This window comes from Embiotoca jacksoni, unplaced genomic scaffold (genome assembly GCF_022577435.1).
Source record: "Embiotoca jacksoni isolate LCO1_2020_lvr unplaced genomic scaffold, fEmbJac1.0.p SCAF_9, whole genome shotgun sequence".
NCBI classification, from domain to species: domain Eukaryota; kingdom Metazoa; phylum Chordata; class Actinopteri; family Embiotocidae; genus Embiotoca; species Embiotoca jacksoni.
This window is the reverse complement of record NW_027185447.1, coordinates 9,900,850-9,923,092: the sequence shown is the minus strand read 5'-3', so window position 1 is coordinate 9,923,092 and position 22,243 is coordinate 9,900,850. Positions and strand designations below refer to the sequence as shown.

At 43.2% G+C, this 22,243-nt stretch overlaps 2 protein-coding genes across 4 annotated transcripts; both read right to left on the bottom strand.

Moving 5' to 3' along the window:
* Positions 1 to 862: 862 nt before the first annotated feature.
* Positions 863 to 5,232, bottom strand: asb8 (ankyrin repeat and SOCS box containing 8). 2 transcript variants are annotated; one of them, XM_069141147.1, is made up of 4 exons: positions 5,130 to 5,232; positions 3,883 to 4,059; positions 3,683 to 3,787; positions 863 to 2,751 (listed from the first exon to the last, which is right to left on the bottom strand). In XM_069141147.1, the coding sequence occupies exons 2-4, from the start codon at positions 4,009 to 4,011 to the stop codon at positions 2,116 to 2,118; spliced, it is 870 nt and encodes a 289-aa protein (XP_068997248.1). In that variant the 5' UTR covers positions 4,012 to 4,059; positions 5,130 to 5,232; the 3' UTR covers positions 863 to 2,115. The 2 variants fall into 2 exon arrangements, with proteins under 2 accessions (XP_068997248.1, XP_068997249.1); XM_069141148.1 differs by having other exon boundaries at positions 3,883 to 4,094; positions 5,130 to 5,224.
* A 1,498-nt stretch (positions 5,233 to 6,730) lies between these two features.
* larp4aa (La ribonucleoprotein 4Aa) lies at positions 6,731 to 21,246 on the bottom strand. Of its 2 annotated transcripts, XM_069141701.1 has the most exons (17): positions 21,070 to 21,245; positions 18,635 to 18,752; positions 18,107 to 18,265; positions 16,826 to 16,910; positions 16,573 to 16,709; positions 16,369 to 16,472; positions 16,175 to 16,285; positions 16,023 to 16,076; positions 15,718 to 15,927; positions 13,979 to 14,082; positions 13,679 to 13,720; positions 11,853 to 12,080; positions 10,495 to 10,549; positions 10,230 to 10,388; positions 9,977 to 10,116; positions 9,672 to 9,882; positions 6,731 to 9,316 (listed from the first exon to the last, which is right to left on the bottom strand). In XM_069141701.1, the coding sequence occupies exons 1-17, from the start codon at positions 21,187 to 21,189 to the stop codon at positions 8,924 to 8,926; spliced, it is 2,430 nt and encodes an 809-aa protein (XP_068997802.1). In that variant the 5' UTR covers positions 21,190 to 21,245; the 3' UTR covers positions 6,731 to 8,923. The 2 variants fall into 2 exon arrangements, with proteins under 2 accessions (XP_068997802.1, XP_068997803.1); XM_069141702.1 differs by lacking the exon at positions 13,679 to 13,720 and having other exon boundaries at positions 21,070 to 21,246.
* Between the last annotated feature and the right edge of the window lie 997 nt (positions 21,247 to 22,243).

Here is a 22,243-nt window from a genome sequence, read left to right as displayed (position 1 = left end):
GTTACAGTGTCAGGGCATCCAACTTTACATTGAAACACTGAAAAGATGCCCGTTATTGGTGTACGTAAACTCTTATCCCAAATGTATTGCGGTGTAATAGAGCTTCAGGCATCAGTTGTTTTTCCTAAAAGACCTGGTGTTTTCACACGTCGGAGGCAAAGCACAGGTGTGAATATGAAAATGAGTGATGGCGGATTCCTTTTAGCCTGACATCGTGCCGATATTGCGCACGCTGGGTCATTGACAGCACTTACTGGCGACGTACTTGTGCACAGTTGTCTGATGTGTGCTTCGGGACTTACACACATCTAGACTCAGGAAACGTGCAGGTAGCATCTCTGCAGGTCCATCACACCCTGGACACCCTCCGTTTCAGCTCCTCCCCTCAGAGCACCGTGCGCCAAGACCACTGGAAACAGAAACTGTTTCTATCCGCGTCACTCTGATGAACACATAACATCTTCAACATCACTGGACGTATTGCAATACACCCAACCCCATCAGCGCTATTTGCACAAGGTGCAATTGCACCATTGTTTAGGTCTATGTCTATTTATGTCTGTCTGTTTTTGTGTTTTTTTTGCATGCTGAGAGAGAAGCTACAACCAGAGTCAAACTCCTTGTCTGTGTAAACATACCTGGCCAATAAAGTTGATTCTGATCAAATTATTTACGCAAATAAAACCTCAACCAGTGTCTGATCAATAATATGAATGAAAGTATTTCAGTCACAGGTATTATGATGTACAACACCTGAGATTAAAATGTTTTGCCTTGTTGTGATTTGTTAAATGCATCATATCTGTCTATTTAAAACAAAGGGGTGACATTTTGGGAATAACAGCGGAGAGAAAAGAAAAAGTAGATTGAAATATAAAGGCATTTACTTGCAGTACATTGAAAAAAAGAAGAAAAAAAAAGCACCTTTGCGCGTGTGAACAAGACATGAAGGGGTTAATTGTTATTCATCTGCAGAACAGGCAGACACAATCAAGCACGGAAATGATCAGATTTTAGACAGACACTAACAAACTTACATTCTGCAAGGTTATTTAGTGAATCTTTCAAGGACAAAACTTAGTAATCATGCAATTTCATGGTTTGGACATTTAATTTAAAACAAAGTATTTTTCAAATATATCCTGCAAGATTTTGGAGCAATAAGTACCCTTAAAAAAACACAACTTTTGCAAGTTAAGACTGGAAGCATCCATTGTAAAAAAAAAAAGAACAAAAAAAAAGAACAAAAAATACATATACTCCTCATTGGCACCTGGAACTGCACACTTCATTGAAATAAAGCCAAAACAAATACACATGACATCAGGCATGGTGACATCACTTTTACCAGCGATGAACATTTTGTTCACCAAAACTGTGGGACTAATGATAATATTGGGTAATCTTTTGTTGCTTTTACATAAATAAAATGGTTCTCATCTGGTCTCTTTTCTGTACTACTTCAGGAACTGCACCCTCTGACAGAATCTCTGGAGATTAGCCCCGATTCAAAAACCCTGTTTAACTCTAATGTTACAATGAGCCTAATCCTCATTCTACCACTGAACTCAACATTTAGGATTTTCATCATCTTCTGTGACAAACTTTAACAGCATTTAAATTTTGTCGTTATATACATTTTTTTTTTTTTTTTTTAAACATACTGTAAATCTAGCAAACAAAAATATAAAAATAAACCTACTAAGAATTTCAGAGGTGCTGGCTTTTCATGAGTGTCTTTAGAACAGCTGCATGACTGGAGACAACTTGTTTCATCCTATGATGAAGCTGGAAAAACCTGGTCTTGTTGTTTCTTCCTGTGCTGCGTACAAAGTGGGCTGAGAAAAGAGTTACTGAAACTGATCCACTTATCAATGTGTACTTAAGTTAGTGCTCATTTGTTGTCGTCCAAATAGGCAATTAAAAAAAACACGGGGAGATTTTTATCTCTCCCTTTACATAAATTTATATTTATTAGCAATAAGGTTTGATAAATGATGTTCACCGTCAGACAATATCCTATAAGTCAATGGAGACACTTGCTTGCCAAAAAATGCAGTGTGATGCTCTATTAATCAGCCGGTGAGGTCTAATTACATCGAGATAGTTTCATCATCAGTCTCTCAACAGTAGAAAGTCTTTGATAGTCTCTGGTAGAGGAAGGTCTTTTACAGCAGTGGGGAGGAACTGCACTCCGAGGCTCTGCCGTACAGCGCAGCGCGCCAAAGAGCGAAGCGTAGGAGCCTGAGCCACCATGTTGGTCAACCTCGCCAGCAGCTGGGGATCTTTACTCAGCTCCCTGGGAAGGGTGCCGTCAGCCCGTCGGATCTCAAACCTGCCTGCTGCTCGACACAGTAGCTCCAAGCACTCTTCCTCCTGTTCAGTGCCCAGACCCCGGGCCAACAGGGCCACCAGTCGGGAGATAGGGGTCTGGCCCTTCAGGTTGGTAACATGGACCTGGGCTCCGTAGTCTAATAGCACTTTGACGCTCTCCAGGTTGCCCTTCATTGCAGCCCAGCTCAAAGGTGTGTCATTGTTGTAGTCCCGAGTATTTGGACAGGCCCCGCTCTCCAGCAGCGCCCTCACACACTCCGGGTTATCTTTGAAGGCGGCCCAGTGAAGTGGAGTGTCCTTGTTGCCATCCAGAGCGTTTGGCTGGGCCCCATACTCCAACAGCAGCTCCACGCAGCTCTCATCCTTCTCTGCTGCATAGTGCAGTGCTGTGCGGTTATAGCCGTCCAGAGCATTCACCTGGCAAAGAGATTCAGAATAGTAAGCAGTCTTTTGCCAAGATGCTTAAGGCCCTATTTGAATTGTGCAAATGCAACAACCCATGCAAAGTTGAAGGGTTCCAAGACTCCAAGTGTACCACATGTTTTGGTCCATCTAGGAGCACCAGCACAAATTCAAAAAGGCGAGGTGAAATGAAATATACAGTTGAAGGAGAAACTATTACTTTTGCACACTTCGTTGTGTTGTAGATTTAATTTGAAAAATGGAACAAAATACATATAATTTTGGCCTTAATCTGTGTTCAAAATGGAATAACTACTTTTTATAAAAGAGATAGTCCAAATGAAAACAGTTCACAGTGATTACTTAAAGAAACGCCATTTCTGGAAAGACATGTTGCTTTTGAATCTTCAGTTTTGACTGCTGTGAGTCTCACAATCAAAATTATATTCACTGGGGTTGAATATCATTAGAGGAAATTGGGATTTTTGTGCTAATTTGGGGGAATCGATAGGATTATTGATTGTTTTGCTGATTTTAACCCAGTAAATGTACAGTACAACATGTGTTCATCCCCAATCATCACCAAATACCACTAGTATTGTTAAGAGCAACAAATGTAATTTTCTATGTTTCAGTTCATGTTGGCACAAGTACATCACACAACATGCAGAGACAGATGATTCCTTCAGTGTAAATTATCCTCAGCTTTACTTTTGTCATCACTGAGTGTTATAAACTGTTCACTTCTACATTTCCCCACAAAGACTGGACATCTTTGAGAAAAATTCAAGTGGGCATGATGTTCAACGTGATGGATTACCTGTCGCAAGCAAACTCTCTAAGTTGATTTTCATTTCGTCGCTGTTAAAAAGGTGGTCAATTCCCGTGAAATCTTAAGGTATGATATGGAAAAAGGTTCAGTGTGTAAAAGTCGTCCATAACATACCTCTGCCCCCTTCTCCAGCAGCAGCTCCACGCAGTCAGCGTCGGCCACCATACAGGCACAGTGCAGGGGTTTGAGTGTACCATGCATCCGGTTCACATCAGCTCCCTTAGTCACACAGAGGATAATGAGATGAATGATACTGATGACACACACACAGACATTATTCATTTCAGGTTGGACTGGAAGATAAGCAGGCTTACCCTACGAATAAGATCCTCCACATTGTCGTGCGGGAATGAGCGGATGGCTGCGATGGTGCGGATGAGCCGCTCAGACAACGAGTATTTACTTTGAATGCTTTGCATGATGTACCACATAGTAGAGCTCATGTGTAACAGAAGACCATGGCACCCGGGCAGGGGTGACACTACGGCACACTGAAACACATTTTTCGAGAGGTTGGGGTAAACAGCTGTCAGAGAAAAGGAGATCACAGAGTCTTTAAAAAAAAAAAAAAAAATCTACCAAAAATAATTATTTGTATTTTAAATGGGATCATCATATGTTATTCATAATTTGGGGTGATTAATCTAGCAGGAAGTGTGTCAGATTACTATTTTAGTATTACATGGTGATTGTTACTTTACCACAGAAAGGCATTCTTTTACTATTTATTAGTGTTTTGCTTAATCGTGGCAAAATATTTGCACAAAAATATTTTTTGTTCATGTAAAATTACACTGACAGCCAGGCTTGTTGTGGCGAGTTGTAATGATTAATGCGGGTCCAGTGATATATATATTTTTTTTTTTCACATAGTACGAGATTGCCCATCAGCCATGATTTTTGACGGTATATTATTGATTAATATAACTTCGAAATTTCACGCAATCTTTTCCGATGAAAGTAAACTATTATTTTTGAATAACCAATTTACAAAATGGTAATATTTGGCAAATTGACCTGTAATTTTAATATTTTTGGGGGTGCAGATGTTTTGTTAGAACACCGTAAATCAAATCTGACCATTTAAAATCGATAGTGCATGCTGGTATTATAATCGGAGAGTCTGCTGTTGCTACTTGATTGGAGTATCTGACTGTCAACAACATATCAGCCGTGCAAATAAACCAACGACGTAACGCAGAACAAACGATGGACACCGACTGCTAACGTTAGCTCCCTGGGTAAGAACAATAAAAGACAGCAATAATGCACAGTTAACGCCAAGTGACAGTGTGATGTGCAAATCTCGAGAAACACGCAACTAAAAACGCGAAACTGGTTCGGAGAAAGAAATAAAAGGCGAACGATGATCTCCGGCAACATTTTACAGTTAGCCGGCTGCCAGCTAACGCTGGCGTCGAGATGCGAGGAACGATCGACAGTCGGAAGCGAAGAAAAAAAAAAATCAAATGACATTCATTTCAAACACTTGCAAACGCGCTTTGAAATGTCGTTAACACCGACCACCGACACATTGTCAAAGCAAAGTGAGAAAACGTACCGTTTCTGGTCCACGGTCTGAAGGTCTGGCAGGTTACCGTGTTTGACTGATTGCTGCTGCTCGGTCGACATCAACACGAAACGTCACCCCCTCGCGGCCACGCCCTCTGTTTCGTCACCCCCCTCGCGGCCACGCCCTCTGTTTCGTCACCCCCCCCCCCCCCTCGCGGCCACGCCCTCTGTCTCGAGACGCCCTCTTCCTCGAGACGCCCTCTACTTAAATGTCTCCCCCGGCGGGGGGGGACGTTAAAGCGGGTGGCTTTAGTCTGCAGCCGCAACTTCAAATAACCGATATTTTCCTTAAACACCGACGTTTACGAGGTTTGACTGCGAGATACGTCATTTGCCAAAGTGGACTTCCTCTCCCACTATAGGCATGTATGGCGGCGGCGGCGGCACCGCAGGCATCCACCCAGCGTGCCATGAATGCCTTCAGCTCATGTCCATATGAAGGAGTCCACCAGCAGAGCAGCAGCACACTTGGGCAACTGGCGTGCAGGAAGTCTGTGGGGGAGGGGAAGACAGTGTGACACCCCATCCAGGCCCTGACTTTAACTTGAACCTAACCTTATCCCTAACCTATGCACTCCCCAGCCTTGTAATCTAATATCTTTCCTCCATAAATCACCAAAGCCCCAAATAGGACAGCCAACAAACCAACAATAGTTGGTCAATGTACATTACATCAAGTCATTGTTCAAAACCATAGTACCAGGGCCCTAAATTTCAATCAGATACAGGAAGTCCTTGTCTTCAAATCACCAATGGTGTAACTTGAGTTTACAGTGTTGGCCGCTGCTGTTGGCCCAGCCTAAAAAACAAACTATATTTTCAGTTTTCCTACATATAATAGTTTAAGATTTCATCTGGGAATGTGGACCCTTGATTTCCTTTTTTTTTTGACAGCCAACAACCCACAAGAGAAACAGATGGTGCACTGAAGTCAAGTTTGACATTGAAAATTAGATGAATGCATGCTAGACATAATGTTGTTATGGACACAGAAATGACATTACTTACAGGACAGGACCCATTTAACATTGCACTGAAAATCAAAGACGCTGTACTAGTTGTAATGCGAATTGCCAAAATCAATAATGACGTGCAACAAAAAATGATCTGGAGGTTGAAATAAGAGTAAACCCTTTTTCTAAAGTATGGCAGCCTTTATCAATCATTGAAATGCATTTCTCTGAAGCAGATTGTGCTTCTGCATAAATCTAATTCCATTCATCATGTTACAGTAAATGAATCTGTTAGCTCTCCAAACAATCTCAACCATTATCATCTAAAATGTAAATGTTTACTGTAATTCTAAATGTTAGTTTCAAAATAAAAAATAGTCAAAGGCTACCAGTATTTTTCCTGATTATTATTTCTGGGTTTCTTCAAATTGTTAATCACAAATGTCAGAAAAGACTGAAAATGGCAATCACACTTCCAGAGTAACATCCTAAAACTTCAGCAGACATAAAATCATATAAAAAGGAGAGGGACACGGTATATCCTCGTGTATAAAACGCTGCAATCCATTCAAGTGGCGGATGTTTGTAGTGAATGCACGAAACATAACACAGCAGTAAGAAATGGGACACCGGAAAGCCAAATCAAAATAATTTATTTTTGGTGACATTTCATACAGTTCTAAGATTGTGTCTCAAACACTTGGTTGATCCATGACTACATTTCCTTTTTGCCACCCCAACCCAAATGAACAGAAAATAACCCAAATATATGGGGAGGGGAGGAGGAGGGAGAGGGGGGGAGGAAGCAATTTCTGTAGGTATTTGCAAGCCTGTCAACATCAACCATACGCTTCTAAAATTATTTCACATTACTCATGAGTAAGATTCTTTTTAAAAACAAGTTAGTGCATTTATTTAATTATACTAAATCACTAGCTGCTCATACTCATTAATGAAAAAAAGATAATAACAGCCCCAGGGATTGGATGCTCATTTACTGCATTACTAAACCCAAAGTCAATGCATCAAGTATTTTCTCTCAGCTGACATCTCGATCAGTATATAAATGTCATATGCGTGATTTTATTTTGCCAATGCGATTTCACACAACTTTGGGGAAACCAGCCTACCAAGATTGGGAGAAAAGCGCTGCACATTAGAATTAAAATAAATAAATTTTTAAAAAGCAATACATACAGTGAGTCAAACTTCAAATTCTAAGTCAATCTGTTTTTCAAAAATTAAAAAAAAAAGAAGAAAAAAAGAAAAAGAAAAGAAGAAAAAAAACAAACAAACAGCAAACTCACTCTAAAAGCACAAAACAATCTGGTGGATACCTGCTGTCAAAAGCCTCCCTCTGTAAATTCAGTACTAGAACAATTACATTCTCCCACATGTTTCTAGTGAAGGGTTATTATAATATAGCATAGGCAACTACACCTCTACAGCTTCTTCAAAATCCAGTTTTACTGGGCCCAAAGTTTCCCCAAGACTACATTATTTAGCAGACCTCATTAATAAAAATCAAAAACTTTATCCTAGCACGCTATGATCATAGGCAGCTGGCACATAGCACGTGAAAACATCCCAATTTTCTTTATACCCACGACTTGGCTGCCAGATATTATGTAGCTATTATCATCCTTAGCTAATAGCACTCCTCAGTCTATTATTTGACATTATGCCATTGTTAAGAACAATTCACAGATATAAGCGTAACCTGGATATCCTGTGATGTAGAAAAGCCAAACCTCGCCGACAACCACCAGGCGCACTGAGCAGTCAAATCTTAGCATTAACCTTTTCTTTTTGTTTTTTTTTTCCTCATGAAAATCACCCTACTACCCAAACAAACATGTAAACAGAGAACCTGACTGATTATCAACATGACAATGTTCTGAATCCCGTGGAGTGGGTCGACCCAAAACAGTTCAGATAGACACAGATAAAACTTAACATGAAAACTTTGGACCAGGCTAGCAGGTTCACTGTGGCTAACAGGCCAGCGAGCACCCCCAAAGAGTATTTTCGGCTTCAAACAAAACCACACATCTGACTGCGGCATACATGAACAGTTTCTGACATCTGACAGCATTTCAGCCAATCATGAACCAGGATCAAAATACCACCATAGAACACATTTCATTAATATACATTAGAAGACCACACTGTCCAGTTTCAGGACAGTGATTTTGAATCTCTGATGTAAAAATCAAAATCATCCATTTCATTACATCAGTGCAACAGCAGACTGGAGCACTTCAATCATTTTGCTAAACAATCAATGCATACACAGACATCAGTCAACCTTCAGTCATACTTGCAAACCTAAGCACACAAGAAAAAAAAACAACTGATGTCTCATTGCGTGTTAGTGATATCTTTGTATATGTACATGACATATATGCATGTTCTTTTCTTCTTAGTGCATATTGTTCTTGCAGACCAACATCTATTCTTTAAAATAAAAAATAAAAAAAAGGTAGAGGGCCATTTACGTGGCCCAGCATCCCACCTCTCCCTAGCAGAGCATAAATGAATGGCCTCCAGTTAAATCGCACTTAAAACTCTTTTTAAGCATAATGCCGGAGGCCGCAACAAGATTTTTGTTTCCTTTTCCAATCACTCGTCAAAGTTCTTCAGGTGTCATTTTGCCCTTAAGTCCTGGATGTCACAGTCTCATTGTCATTTTAAAAGCTTTTCTTTGGACAAGTTCCAGGGGGGAAGGTGGCTACCATAATGTTGTTGCTTTTATGTTATTCATTTTTATATAATTATATATATATCCATGTAGAGATTCATACATATTTTTTCTATTCATATCAAGTTTTTACTTTGGCGATACTGGTGGGATATTCTGCTCCTTGCCAGTGTGCCTGTAGCCTCCCTGGGGGGAGCTGCGTCGGGCCGGAGGGGGGCGCCTCTGGTCCCGGAACTTGAGGCCCCCGGCGCCTCTGGGGCCATTGCTGCGGTAGTAGCCCGGAGAGTCACGTTCGCGTGGTGGTCGGCTCTCCTTGCACTCCCATCCCCCCTCCCTGTCGTGGCCTTTCTCTTGCTTGTCTCCAGGACTACTCCCGGAGCCCACCTCCTCGGCCTTGTTCACGCGCAACTCGCGTAATGGCTGGCCTGACGCAGTGCCAGAGGAAGCTGGGGCGGGGGCTGCAGGAGGAGGGTCCTTGGGTGGCCGTTGGCACACCTCGGCGTAACTAAGTTTACGTGGCTCCTTAATAGAGGCGTGGAGGGAAAAAAAAAGAAGAAGAAAAGAAAAAACATTTTTAAAACACGTGTCACACATTTATCCATTCATTTTCACGATGCCTCTGGTCAAACCCTCAGATCTCATAATCTTGACGCTCATTGGTGGAGGAGTGAAAGTTCTGGACTTGTGGTGGGAAAGAACAGAGAGAGGGGGGAAAAAAGAAGGAGAGAAACAACAAAGAAGGGTGACAGAGATGAAGGAGAGAACCAAAGCCAGTCAGGTTCGCTACCTCACTTCCCTCTATGCGCAAAAGTTGTCATCATCAGGAAGACAAAGTGCACAAGTGTTCGGCAGCCACGGCAAAGAACCAAATTCTCACCTGTGCAGGGTTGGGAATCGTAGCTGGAGCAGGGGCCGGCGTGCTGGGTGTCGCTGGCGTGGAGACCGCAGACGGTTGAGGCCTAGAGATAGGCACGGGCTGTGAGGAGGAGGAAGAGGAGGGGCTGACGGTGGTCTGAACAGGTGTGCGTGGAGTTGGTTTTGGAGCTGGGGGCTCTGCCCGTTCAGTCCTCTTCTCCTGACGGGTAATACTGTCAGAGCACAGGTGTCAGACATTCAAGTTAACGTCTCTAGTTTTAGTACGAGCATTGGTACAGAATATTGTAAATATGGAGACAATCATACCCAGGGGCTGGAGGTCCAAGTGGTTGAGTAGCAGATTTCACCGCTGCCAGGGCAGGACTTGAGACAGACACAGCTTCCTCTGTAACTGGGGCTTGGCCTGAACCTGGACTCACAGTGGCATCTTTATTGGCTTGTTCCGTCTATTAAAGAAAAAGATCAAGGAGGCATGCGCATTACACACCTCTGAGGTCGCACCCTTAACAATCCTTTCAGTCCAGTATTATCCGAGAGGTTTACAAACTCTGTTTCTTACCTTGTCCCTGTACAAACCACGAACAACATCTGACATTCGATTTTCGAGCACTGGCTCCCCCTGGGTACTGACCACGCAGCCAGGAAGAGGTGGGAAATTGGTGGCAGCCAAGTCAAACTTGGGTGGAGAAACCTTGACCTCTGCTAACGGCACCGGCCTCTGAGAGAGGAAAACAAAATGGCACCAACAAGCACAAAGATCACAAAATGGTTCAGGCTTTTAATACAGCATACACGTTTTATGACAACAAGAAACTGCTATTTACCGTAATCCGTTCGTCCTCTCGCCTCCTTCGTGTTCCTCTGTAGGTTGTGCTCCGTCTGAAACGGACATAAATGACCCGTCAGTGACTCGGTGTCAGTCAAGTGTCACTTGGTGCTTTTAAATGTGCCGTTGTAGCCTGATTACTAAGAGCCAAAGTACACGTGAAGCACATCAGTAACCAGAATTCTCCTCTGCCAGAAATATATCTTGAAAGGGCTGCTGCACAGTAGAAATTATCGTTTCTAGACTTCCTTCCTTCTTTTTTTTTTAAACCACAAGTCATGACATGCAGTTAGTGCAGAGCTCCTCTTCATGTTGCAAGGAGTCTGATTGTAAGGTCAGCCATGTACTTAATTTCAACTATGCTTTCGCAAGATGGCCGTCTTGCGGCGCGCGCGTTCGTTTGCAGCCTTGTTTCTGCATATCCTCAGAAATGAATGCATCTGCAAGGTAAAATACGCACATGCCCGGAGGGGCCATTGTAGGGATGTGACGGGGTCAGAAGGCAAGAAAACAGAAGCAGTAAATATTGGGAGATAAATTAATAGACCTAGTTCACAATTACCCACATGACATATATGCCCGTCAGAATAACTAGTGTGAAATCACTACCATTTTAGAAGTGGACATGCAAAGATAAATTAAAACAAGATAAAAACACCTATTTGAGGCAGAAGACGTTGGAAAAATTACATGCTGAAAACATAATTTGTTCCTAATTTGTCAGACACCAGAGCTTGTTGAGCAATTTCCTTAGTCACTGGTCCACAGAGTTTCCCCAAAATAGTACAGTAATGTCACCCATTTTAAGTCATTGAAATCCTGGTTTCATTTACATGTTTGTTATTTGGTTTGCCCTCTAGTGGAAACCCCCAGTAACACGCAAAGCACAAAAGCAAGAAATGTGAACAATTGTGTTGATAACACCAACGGTTGTCTCTGCGATGACGTGGTTAAAGAAGCGAGTATGTCTCAAGCCTGTGACTCAAAACTTTAGTGGAGGAAGCAACTTTTACAGACTTCTACGATCGTTGTCTGTTTCAGGGTCTGTTGGCTGTTGGGTGTACTTCCATTTATTGGGTCTCTCCTTTCATTCAGCTTCTCTGCAGTCTTTTGTAATTCCTTTATAAAAAGCCAGTTTATAACCCAGTTACATATATCCACGGCAGAGAATTTGGTGTTGCACATGAGAAATCTCTAATCTCCTGCAGTTCATAAATCAGCTTCCTGGCACAAGCCAATTGTAACCTGGATACTGAAGTGAATGTTTAATCACTGACCAACTCACAGCCCACGAGTACCCGCCATTACAGTCAGGCACAAACAAAACGACAAATCCTAAAGATAAAACAGTTTCACCTTCCACGTCCAGCCATGCCGCCGTCATCGCTGGGGTCCAGAGAGGAGGAAGAGGAGGAGAGATGTGAGAATGCTGAGCTCAGGTCAGAGGTTGTCTGGACCGGGTTAGTGGTTGCGGCAGTAGCAGGAGGCTGCGGGCTGCGCAGTCCAGTCAGACTCTCCAAGGGGACAGGTGTTATGGAGGCTGGAGTCACGTCACTCGTCCTCACCTGCGGCTTCACGTGGTTTCTGTTGCGTTTGGGGGAGGAGGGGGGGTGAAGAAGGTCAACATTACGTTAAAATGCTCTGAAGACAAACTGGCAACCAGTGCTTCCTATTGAACACATAATATGGTTCACGTGGTGTTAGTGACCATACTGGTGGTTTTTACAAGTGCACCAGCACATTTTCAGACTGCACATAACTTCCCGGTTTCTTGCCCTCAGTATTCGAGCGAACACAGTAGAAGGGGAGACCAGAAAGATTATGGACACGTTACATCTAACCTTCCCAATACTCTTTCATAAAATATAATTATGTGCAAGAGCCCTTAATATGCCATTACTTCAATTACCATAAATCCAGTTTAATGGCTTAACAAGTTAAACCACTGTATGGTCCTTTAAATAGAGCTGTTGTTTGGGTATTAAATACAGAAAACTGCACTGTAATCACAGTGGTACTTGGAACAAACAGCAATAAGCCTGTATACAAAATAACAATTGTCCTTTGTTTGGGGTCCGTCAACAATCTTCAGCTAATAGAAGCTGAAACAACTAAAAGGGTTCAAAGGAAACACTGGTGGCACCAACCAAAAAAACGCGCCAGTTTGCTACAGGAATGAGACAGCATGCTGTGTCTTCAGAGTAAATACCAACATGCAGGTGGTTTTTCAGACTGCATTTGTGCTCATGATTGGTTGAAGCAGCGGCGACTTTCATGTCAGCGTTCTGTATGTTCGGCAACCAATCATACACTCATGGAACAGAGCTGACAACACCCCATGTATCACCTAGCAGGGCTACGAATATCCTGACACCACAAATAAGACTTGTTAAAAAAAATTTTTTTTAAAAAGCCTATAAGCATGATTGATCTTCGCATCAGTCTTTGACCCTCAGATCTCATAATCTGAACGCTCATCGGGATGAAAGTGAGGCACCTGACTTGGAAAGGAGAGGACAGAGAGGAAAAAACAAAGAAGAGGAAAAAGAGAGAACCAAAGCCAGGCGCTCTACTCCCCATTTCCCTCTATGCGCATCATGATCTCATCATCAGGTCTGACTTATTTCTTTGTAAAGCGTCTCTTTGACTGAATAAACAACCTTGAAAATTTTTCATATCTTTGCCAGAGATGAAAAGCGTACACATTAAAGCTTGACAGCAGAGGTGACCTCGACTCGGCTCCTAACTGTCAGCTTTTTCTTTTTTTTGTTACAGCACATAACACCACATGGCACACGGTAATACAGTCACTGATGAAAGCAGCAGTAAAAGAAATGAACCGATAACATGGGTGGTTAGTTGTGATGAAGAGAAACTGTTACATGTAATAATGTAAAAGCAAAGAGGACATTTTGGAGCCAAAGTTTCAGTAACTGAAAGAGAGAAAAAAAAAAAAGGCCAATTGCTCAGAATCGGTTAGCAGCCGTTATTTATCAAATGACATGACAAATCCAGGATGTTCAGTAACTCGCACCAAACACTTGTCACACCAATGAAAAGGATTATGGCCAGAAAAAAACAGTCTGGCAGACGGCATTGTTTGGATTTAGTCTTTTGGCTGCTGCAGTATGGTAAGAGATGAAGGTAGCGATGAAGCTTATTGTACAGTATAACAGTGGTACCTGAAGGCATTTATTACATTCTTTCTTGAATAGAGAGGGACACTGTGGGGACAGTAAGAAGACAGGGAGTGAGGAGCAGTTTCCTGTTGGGGTTACATTATCTTCAGACAAAACTGCTTTACAGATAATCTGATGTTCAATTTCATGCAAACAAAGACACAAGTGGTAAAAAAAAAAAAGAAAAAAAAAAAGTGGTAAAACACCCCAATCGGAGTACGTTTGTGCAAACGGCAGACTCAAAGTTAAGTCAAAACAAGAAACTTACAAACTAAGAAAAGGCAGCAGGAGAGAATTCCTTACCGGTTTCTGTTGAATGGGCGAGTGATGTTGAGAGAGCTGGAGCCGGTTTTGTAGTGTCCAGCAGAGCCAAATCCATTCACAAAGCTACTGTTGGGAAACGGTGCCTGCTCAAGGAAAAAAAAAAGCAGCATTTACTAATCCTATTTTATAAAGCAACTTTGTGCAGGTATTTACTCTGCAGCCACCCCAAATACCCTGCAGATGAAATATTATTTGCTTTACACGTTAGCTCTGAATGTAGAACTGGTTTAGAGAAATACAGACTATGCTGGCTAACAGTATTTACATCACTGACAATTCAAACAGTAAGAAGGGAAAGTCTCATTTGAATTCACTCGATGCATTTCTCCTCACACATGACGACAAGAAAGGTTGGAATGACTAACGAGTGATTCTGCTACTGCTGGCTCACAACATGGAGGTGAATTTCTTAAATAATATTTACAAGTTGAATGCTGATGATGAACGGAAACAAAATGAACTGCAAGTCTGTTTTTTCCTTTGATGTGCATTAAAAAGGGGGATTTTATGGAGGTTTTTATTTGCCAAATAAAGACCAAAACCTGTTAGACCCGTTTCACCAAAATATGAAAACCAGAAGTGATGATGTCCCTGAATTCTTCGACATTTTAGTCCGTTTTTTCCCCAGTGATTCCCAGCAATAGATAACTATTAGGGATGGGCATCTTAAGCAAAAATACTATTACTAAAATACTATTTGACTAAGATTTTAAGTTTTGGCAGACTTTGTGCCACACCTTATTTTTGTTTGTTTTTTATTGAAGGAGTTCCACAAAAAACTTTTGGACAGTTGCAGTCGTCTTTGCTTGTTTCTTTGTACCGTAGCATCTAATCTCAAAGGGCCACATGGTTTACCGAACCCTGGTGGTAAGTGCTCTTCTCCTTCTTTGGTTGGCTAATGGCAGTTGGAAACCGCCATTTTCTGACAGTACTAACACATTACTACCTGACAACAAAAACTAAGGCAAATAAGACAAGGCTCTTGTCGCACAAACTATTTCATATTTCAAGACCTTTCCCAAGTAACTTCATTATATATCCAGTATTTCCCCTACCATTTTAATGGTCCAGGACACCCCCTCCACCCCCCATCAAAATAAATATATAAATAAATATGAACGTACTCGTAGAACTGCAGTTTTGTCCAGTAACTACTATTTATTTTCAGCGTGAGAGCTGCAAGTAGATTTTCCGGTCACTGACAGTTGCGCTAATGTGTCTTTTTTTTCTTTTCCTGCTCTGCTGTGTGTGTGTGTGTGTGTGTGTGTGTGTGTTTGTGTGTGTGTCTGTGTGTGTGTGTGTGTTTCATGAAGGGCAGGGCTTCCCCTCAGCTCACAGACACTCAGCGCAGCAGTGCAGAAGGTGGACAAAGGTGACCGTTAATGCAGTTGATGAACTACACTCGTTGCGTGGCTGTAAAAACAACTCGCCGTAAAAGCCTAAAGTTAAGCTGCCAATGGAACAACCTCGACCTCAAGCTGCTTAAAAAAACAAAAGCAGACCAGAATGTCAGCATTTATAAAACGCGCTCTACCTGCATGTACTGAAAGTAGTAAGGACGCTAATGTTAGCAGCTGTGTTGCTAACCAAGCCAGCAGTCCAGCCCAGAGCTGCCCCCCCCCCCCCCCCACACCCTCCCGCCACCGCCACCGCCACCACCTGAGAGTAGGTTTGTGTTGGCGTGTCTCATAACAGCATTTAAGTACAGTCAGTCTTACCAGAGGAGTTTCAAAATACGGTGTGGGGGAGGGTGTCCAGGTGGGAGGTACGATGCCGTAGACCGGGTACTGCTGCTGCGGGTAGACGTGCTGCATGTAGAGCGGAGAGCTGTACTGGGACTGGCTCTGGGACTGCTGAGCGTACAGGCTGCTGTCCATGCTACGGTAGCCATTCTTTGCAAAAAACGTGTTGATGGCCTTTATCCGGGCCTGGGAGCGCGAAACAAGGAGAGAAATTTGTGAACAAAAAGCTTTACAAAGGGCGGCTTTCCAAAATGACACAAAGGCGTTTTAGTTTAACTCACCATAATGGGTTTTCCCTGAAATGTTTTTACTTCCTCTCTCAAGTACTTGTATGCCTGGGGGACCAGTAAGTGAAAGTCAGAGGGCGATTCATGGTGCCACATTTTAACGGACTACTCACAGACACAGTAAAGTGAGGTTTGAGACGCAGTACCTGCTGAGCATCCGTGTCGGATTGGAATGTGATGTACCAGTTGTTGTTGTGCGCAAACTCAACACTTATCACCTTTGGACAGTTGTCGTTTTTGAACAATGACTCCACTTCCTATGAATTAGATACAAAGAATCTCAATTCGATGCCTCCAAAGACGCGTTATTTATCGTTTGGTGTATGTAACTTGGCTTTACCTCAACAGGTGTGGTTTCAGGGACTTCTCTCAATATGATAATGCACCGCTTGTGATTAGGGCGCACTTTCTCCCCTTTCTCATCCACTTGTACCATAGGAGAGGCTGGGGGGGGGGAGACACAATTACGGATATTTCAATCTCAACGTATTACACATGTATACAGGTAGTTCCAACATGCGCCATCCTTAAATCTTTCACTTACATCTCAACACATCCAGGATGAGGTCCATGTCAGTGGTGAGGACCTTGATGCCCTCCATGCTGGCGATAGTCCAAATAGGGACAAACTGATCGCTGTCCATCTGGGACATCAGGTACAAATCCTTCGAGAGGTTTTCTCTGAATCACAAAATGATAAACCCAGGAATTATAGTCTCCCACTGATTAAGAAAACAAACGAGTCTACTTTGCAAATCTTACAAATAAAAGGTGCTTTACGAGTGCTTGCTTCTTACCGAGAGAAATAAAACTCGAGCTCTTTCTTCAGGGACTCTCGTAGATTCTCAGAGGATATCGGCTGTTCTTCGGTTTTACAATCCACTGAGAACCAAAAAAACATAAATGTCAGTGTTAAAAAAAGAAAGAAGTGAAAACGTGCTTGTATTAGTAAGATTGTAGAGTGTGATGCCTCGGATTTCTTACTCTATTAAAGTTTATCAAAAATGTTGTGCTGGAAGGCACAAGAAAATGATTGATATGTGTTGCAGCACATATGGGTGAACAGGCATGCGACAGTGATCGGTGTCACATGATATTATAAATAGTGATTGAAGAGACACCGCAGGGTAAAGTTCAACCTTTCAAAAGGACTCTGACTGGTGAAGGGGGGTCATTAAACCCACATTGAGTTTTTGTCATATTTGTCATCAGCCTTCTTCCCACTCTGGGTTCAATATGCTGTTCTGACACCGCAGAGCTGGTTTATTGAAAAGAAAAGGGGAACATACTCTTACTGGGCACCTGTACTGTTTAATGCAATCCAATACAACTGTATTCAGTTATATCATGGAGGTCATAGTGGTGGTTTAGTACAGTATTACAGAAACCTTTTCATTGTAGTGTAACTCTAGATAACTGCTTTAACTACGACCTCGGGGATAAATATCTATATACGTTATGGCAGGTCTGTTTTATTTGGCTGCATTGGATTGCACAGTTTACCCACCAAAGGCCTCAGTGGCTCTAAGTTTCTACGGTAAGAGTTGAATATATTAGTCAATTACTATACAGCGATAGAAATATTGATTACTGTGTGTTGCTTATTCCCGAGTCAAACACAGGGTGTGTGCTAACGTGATAAACGAAATAACTGCATAGGTTAGCGATGGCCCGACAGTGGGCCCTATTTCACCTGGCTGCTGGATAAATTGCACTTTGGGAACAATAAAGTTAAGCTGACCCGTTTTGCATGGGGGTGATCGGTTGTATGAACCCCTGACTGATATATGTGAACATACTGTAATTGAAAGCATGATCATAAGGCACCACTCACAGGGCAGCACTGTATTTTAAGCTGTGGAGACGGTTGATGGTGTTAGACCACACAGTTTGTTGTCTCTGTGTTTTATGTCCGACCCAAACATTATCACTCCCTGTTTTCAAGTGTACTGAAAACAAAATAATCCTGAACTTCAGCCACAGTTTGTGTGTGTGTGTGTGTGTGTGTGTGTGTGTGTGTGTGTGTGTGTGTGTGTGCGTGTGTGTGATGTGACGTGACGTGACGTGACGAGACTGACCTGAGGTCCCTGTTGTGGACTCAGCGGGGGAAAAGCCCAAATCTGGCGGGTCCATTCCATTTACTGCTATCTCAGCTGTTGCTGTGGAGCTGCTGTCATGCAGGGCCGTGAATCCCACGGTGTACTGCTTGCACCCAGCAGACGAAGGCTCAGAATAACCTGTGGACAAGGTGAAAGAGTTTGATTCAGAAACAACAGCAGATGGTCCAACTGTCAGGCCCGGTCCAGTTCAAACATCCCCACATCCCCGCGCCCCTTGGCTTTGTACTACGTGTGAACATTAATAAAGTTTTTATGTATACAGATGCTGGCAAAAAGAAAGGGTAAAAAAAAACAAGCGAGTACAAAATTTTGTTTAAACATTAATACAAGTTTTATAACTGGTGTTCACTAAGAAAAATCTAAATTTATATCAACAGGCATGGGTGTCACAAGGTCCAGTTTTGTAAATAAAACATTTAAACCTCAGAAAAATGTAATAAAAGCAGCTGAGTTGTCCGATGGATATTTGACAGAAGTCTATCTCACCCTCGCTGATGTCCGAGGGAGGCCAATGAGGGCTGCTGGCAACAGGCTCGCTGGGGGCCACCGGCATCTCCTGCCAGACCTTCGCATTTGGGTTCAAACCAGCACCCTTTGAGGTGACCTTCAAAACAAGACGGCAGGATCAGGTGAGGTCAATTCAAAAGCGGTGTAATGTTTGTGTTTCAGCTGAATCAAATATTTCAAACATACACGTGGATGAAAAACAATCATGTAAACTTGTCAAGTTATCTAAATTAGACTGCTGCAATTTGACAGTTTAATTTTAATAGATCTTAATGTGCTTGAGTCACAACTGAAAACTACTCAGCCGAGTATCATGTATCTTGCTGGTTTGATAAAGATTTGCAGTGTAATCTCCGCTTGGTTTCATACTTCTTCCCAAACTACTGTCATTCCTAATTAACTATAAAATGTAAGACAAATCAAATAATTAGGACAACTTTGACTGACAAATGTGAAACTATTTAGCTTTCCCAGCTGATATAGTTCTGCATATTTATGTCCCTCAAGTACAGAATGTTTCAGGGTTAAAATTGTACATCTGTACTGCGCGAGTGAAAGTATTTCCGCTTTCACAAAAGCATCAGCATAGATTCAAAAACCGGGCACCACCAACAACAAACCTGCAGATCAAACAAGGAATTGAACAATGGTCTCTAACAATGTACCATGAAGGCCAGGGAGCATGTAGGTTATAGCCAACCAGCACTACACCTGCTGATTTCACTGATTAATTTAACCTTGCATTGTATAAAATCACTTGGCACCGTTTTCCCTCCTATTATAACACTTGTGTGCCGCACCCAAGTGTTTTTTTCACAGCACCTAACTTACTATAACTTCATTATAAGCTTTGTTTTACCAATGTATGATGGTTATTATTTTGGCAGACAGAGCATTTTCAAACAAATATTAAAATGATAAATGATAACAGTCCAAAATTGTGTGAAAATGCACAATTTTCAGTCAAATAAAGTGCCCAACACCTTCCACCTCCACCACCGCCCTAAATAAACCTGGGGAGAGCCCTGCCTGGTGCCATCTTTTGATGATAGGATCACCTGCATACCACTGAGCCTCCATGGCATATGATTTGAAATCAGAGAAGTACAATGAAACGTGCCCACATGGGAGCCCGTGATCCCCTGTCAACAGAAGTGGCCATTACACTGTAAACCACAAGGGAGGAGAATCGTGATTAAAAAGCTGTGTGCAGCCTAAACGTCTGCAGTTATGGACCGGCCGATAAAAGTGGGTATAAACACAAAGTAACACAATGTCAGGACTGCTCCACGTTGCTATTCACCACCATTATTGTATTTTTGGTAGACGTTATTAGGAGGTTGGATCTGACTCTACATTTTAAGCTGGTTGTGGTTTGGCAGGAGAAATCCTGACCCTGCAAAAGATCCGTGGCCAAGAATAGATCACATATATGGAGGCATACAGACACTGATGTGAACTGGATGTGAACTCACTGAGGATTACGCTTTTATTTCAACAGCTTTCCACTGACTCCGAAACGCCTGCTACCCGTCACATTTACCAGCTTCCTACTTTGACATTATCACCTGCCACCTGCAAATAGACGCAGCCCCTTTTTGTGAAAGCAGCGGGCCTGACGAGAGCAGCTGCCGTTTCCAAATGTGCCCCGGGACCCCCTCTCTCCGCTTCGCGCAACCACACAAGGATGCGCCCGGCGGAGAGGCCTTTTCACCGGAGCGCGGACATTTAGGTGCCGCGCAACTTGACACATGGTCACAACGCACGCTTCTGTGTAACAGGCCCAGGCGAGCCGAGCCGAGCCGAGCCGAGTCAGCTGACTGCGCTGCGCAGCAAAAAGGCCGGCCGGGTATCTGCAACGCATGTCACCGCTGCTAGCGCGGCTCGCTAGCAGCGTGATTAGCCACCGAGACTGAATGAACGTCCGTCAATCGGCTCGTAATCGAAACATCGATCACCCGCACATTGAAATCACCTCCCCGGTGTTTCCTCCGCTCCAAGTAGCACCGCGGTCATCCGACAGCTGTGTCAAACTTCACTTGCAGGCTAATGATTACTCAGCAAACTACTTAATGAGCTTGCTCGTTAGTGGCTAAGCTAGAGTTAGCTCGCTGCAGCGGCTCACGAGAAGGAGAAGAAGGAGAAGAAGGAGAAGAAGGAGAAGAAGGAGGAGAAGGAGGAGAAGGAGGAGAAGGAGGTTTAATGACACCGAGTGGTCGTGAGGGAGCTGCTCCATGTTCAGTGTCCCGGTTTCACTTCGGTCATCAAAAACCACGTCGTGATTAAAAACCGCAACACAGTCGAAGCCGGAAGTTATTATTATTATTATTATTATTATAATTATTTTAAATGTGCTTTGTTTGTGTTAATTCGAGCTGCTGCCCGAAGAGGATCTCAGAGAAGGCCTCACTCACCATGCCGCCCGACCCTCCCTCGCTCCCCGGCGGAGCCTCGTCCTTCCCCCCGGTCTTCGGTCCGGGATCAGCCTCCTCCTCCTGCAGCAGCGGCGGCTCTCCGCTCTGGTCTGAACTCATCAGCCGCTCCTGACTCACTTCCACCCCGTCGCTTTCTCACGGTCCACCCCCCCCAACCCCTCCTCCGCCTGCCACCACCACCACCACCACCACCACCTCTCCCTCTGTCTCTCGGAGACACCGGCTCGGTCCACCGGTCAGTCCTGGTCCTCCTCTGGTCGGCTGGAACCGGGGCTCGCTGAGCTAGCCGGCTAGCAGCTATGCTACAGACTCGAGCTAGCGAAACCTAAGCGTGCTCTGAACCGACGCAGCAGGATCACGACGGCGAGCTCAACGAGTCGAGCTGGCGAGCCGAGATACTAAAACGGATGAGCGCTGACCCAGCCGCGTCTCTTCTCAGACCACCGTCCCCCCCCCCCGCGGGCGTTTCGTCAAATATTACACCGCACACCGGCTTCGCGAGGCGCATTCCTGACCGGGCGACCGGAGCGGACACTGGGGACACGCACCTCTCCTCAGCGCAGGCACACAGTCCGCCGACGTCCCGGCTGCCACCGCGAGGTCTCGGTGACCTCTGCTTACACCACTTCCTCTTCCTTTTCCGGATGTGCATTGTAGTTTTCTGCGGCAACGTAGCCCTCTTTTATAATTTTGTATTATTAACTTTGCCAACTACTTAAAAGTTCATCAATAAAATGTTACGTTTATATGTTGCTCTTTTTAAATGTCTCTCAATTTATGCTCCTCGTTTGTTCCCCATGACTTTTCCTCTCAGTTGCTGCTTTTTGTTTTTGCTTAATTATTTCTTAAACTTCCTTTTCAGTGTTATGGTACCTTTATTGCTTTATTGTTGTTATAAGTCTATTCCTTGTCTTTGTTCATCTATTTCCCGCCTTGTTTCTACATTTGTTGTGGCAAAATTATTTTTTTAGAAATGTTCAGTCATATTCCTTGTATGTTTTGGTTGTTGTATTTATCATCATAAAATGATTTATTTATCAAAGATGGCTTTCAGAAGAGGATTTGAGAAGATGACAAAACCTTCATTTAATTTCCTGATTTCAAGCTGTATTTGTAGAAAAGAAAGTAGTAAAATGTCCTATAAAAGTCCAAA

Bases quoted from the DNA above. Each gene is read 5' to 3' on its own strand.
- larp4aa (XM_069141701.1), bottom strand. From the start codon at position 21,189: ATGAGTTCAGACCAGAGCGGAGAGCCGCCGCTGCTGCAGGAGGAGGAG. The intron at 12,081-13,678 runs GTACCACTGTTA...CAAACGCAACAG, and splicing joins AATGTAATAAATGCCTTCAG to AAACCACGTGAAGCCGCAGG. The intron at 10,117-10,229 runs GTAAGAAACAGA...TTTCTTTAATAG, and splicing joins GTGGTTTGTACAGGGACAAG to ACGGAACAAGCCAATAAAGA.
- asb8 (XM_069141147.1), bottom strand. From the start codon at position 4,011: ATGAGCTCTACTATGTGGTACATCATGCAAAGCATTCAAAGTAAATAC. The intron at 3,788-3,882 runs GTAAGCCTGCTT...TGTGTGACTAAG, and splicing joins TGGAGGATCTTATTCGTAGG to GGAGCTGATGTGAACCGGAT. The intron at 2,752-3,682 runs GTATGTTATGGA...TCTCTTTGCCAG, and splicing joins TGCTGGAGAAGGGGGCAGAG to GTGAATGCTCTGGACGGCTA.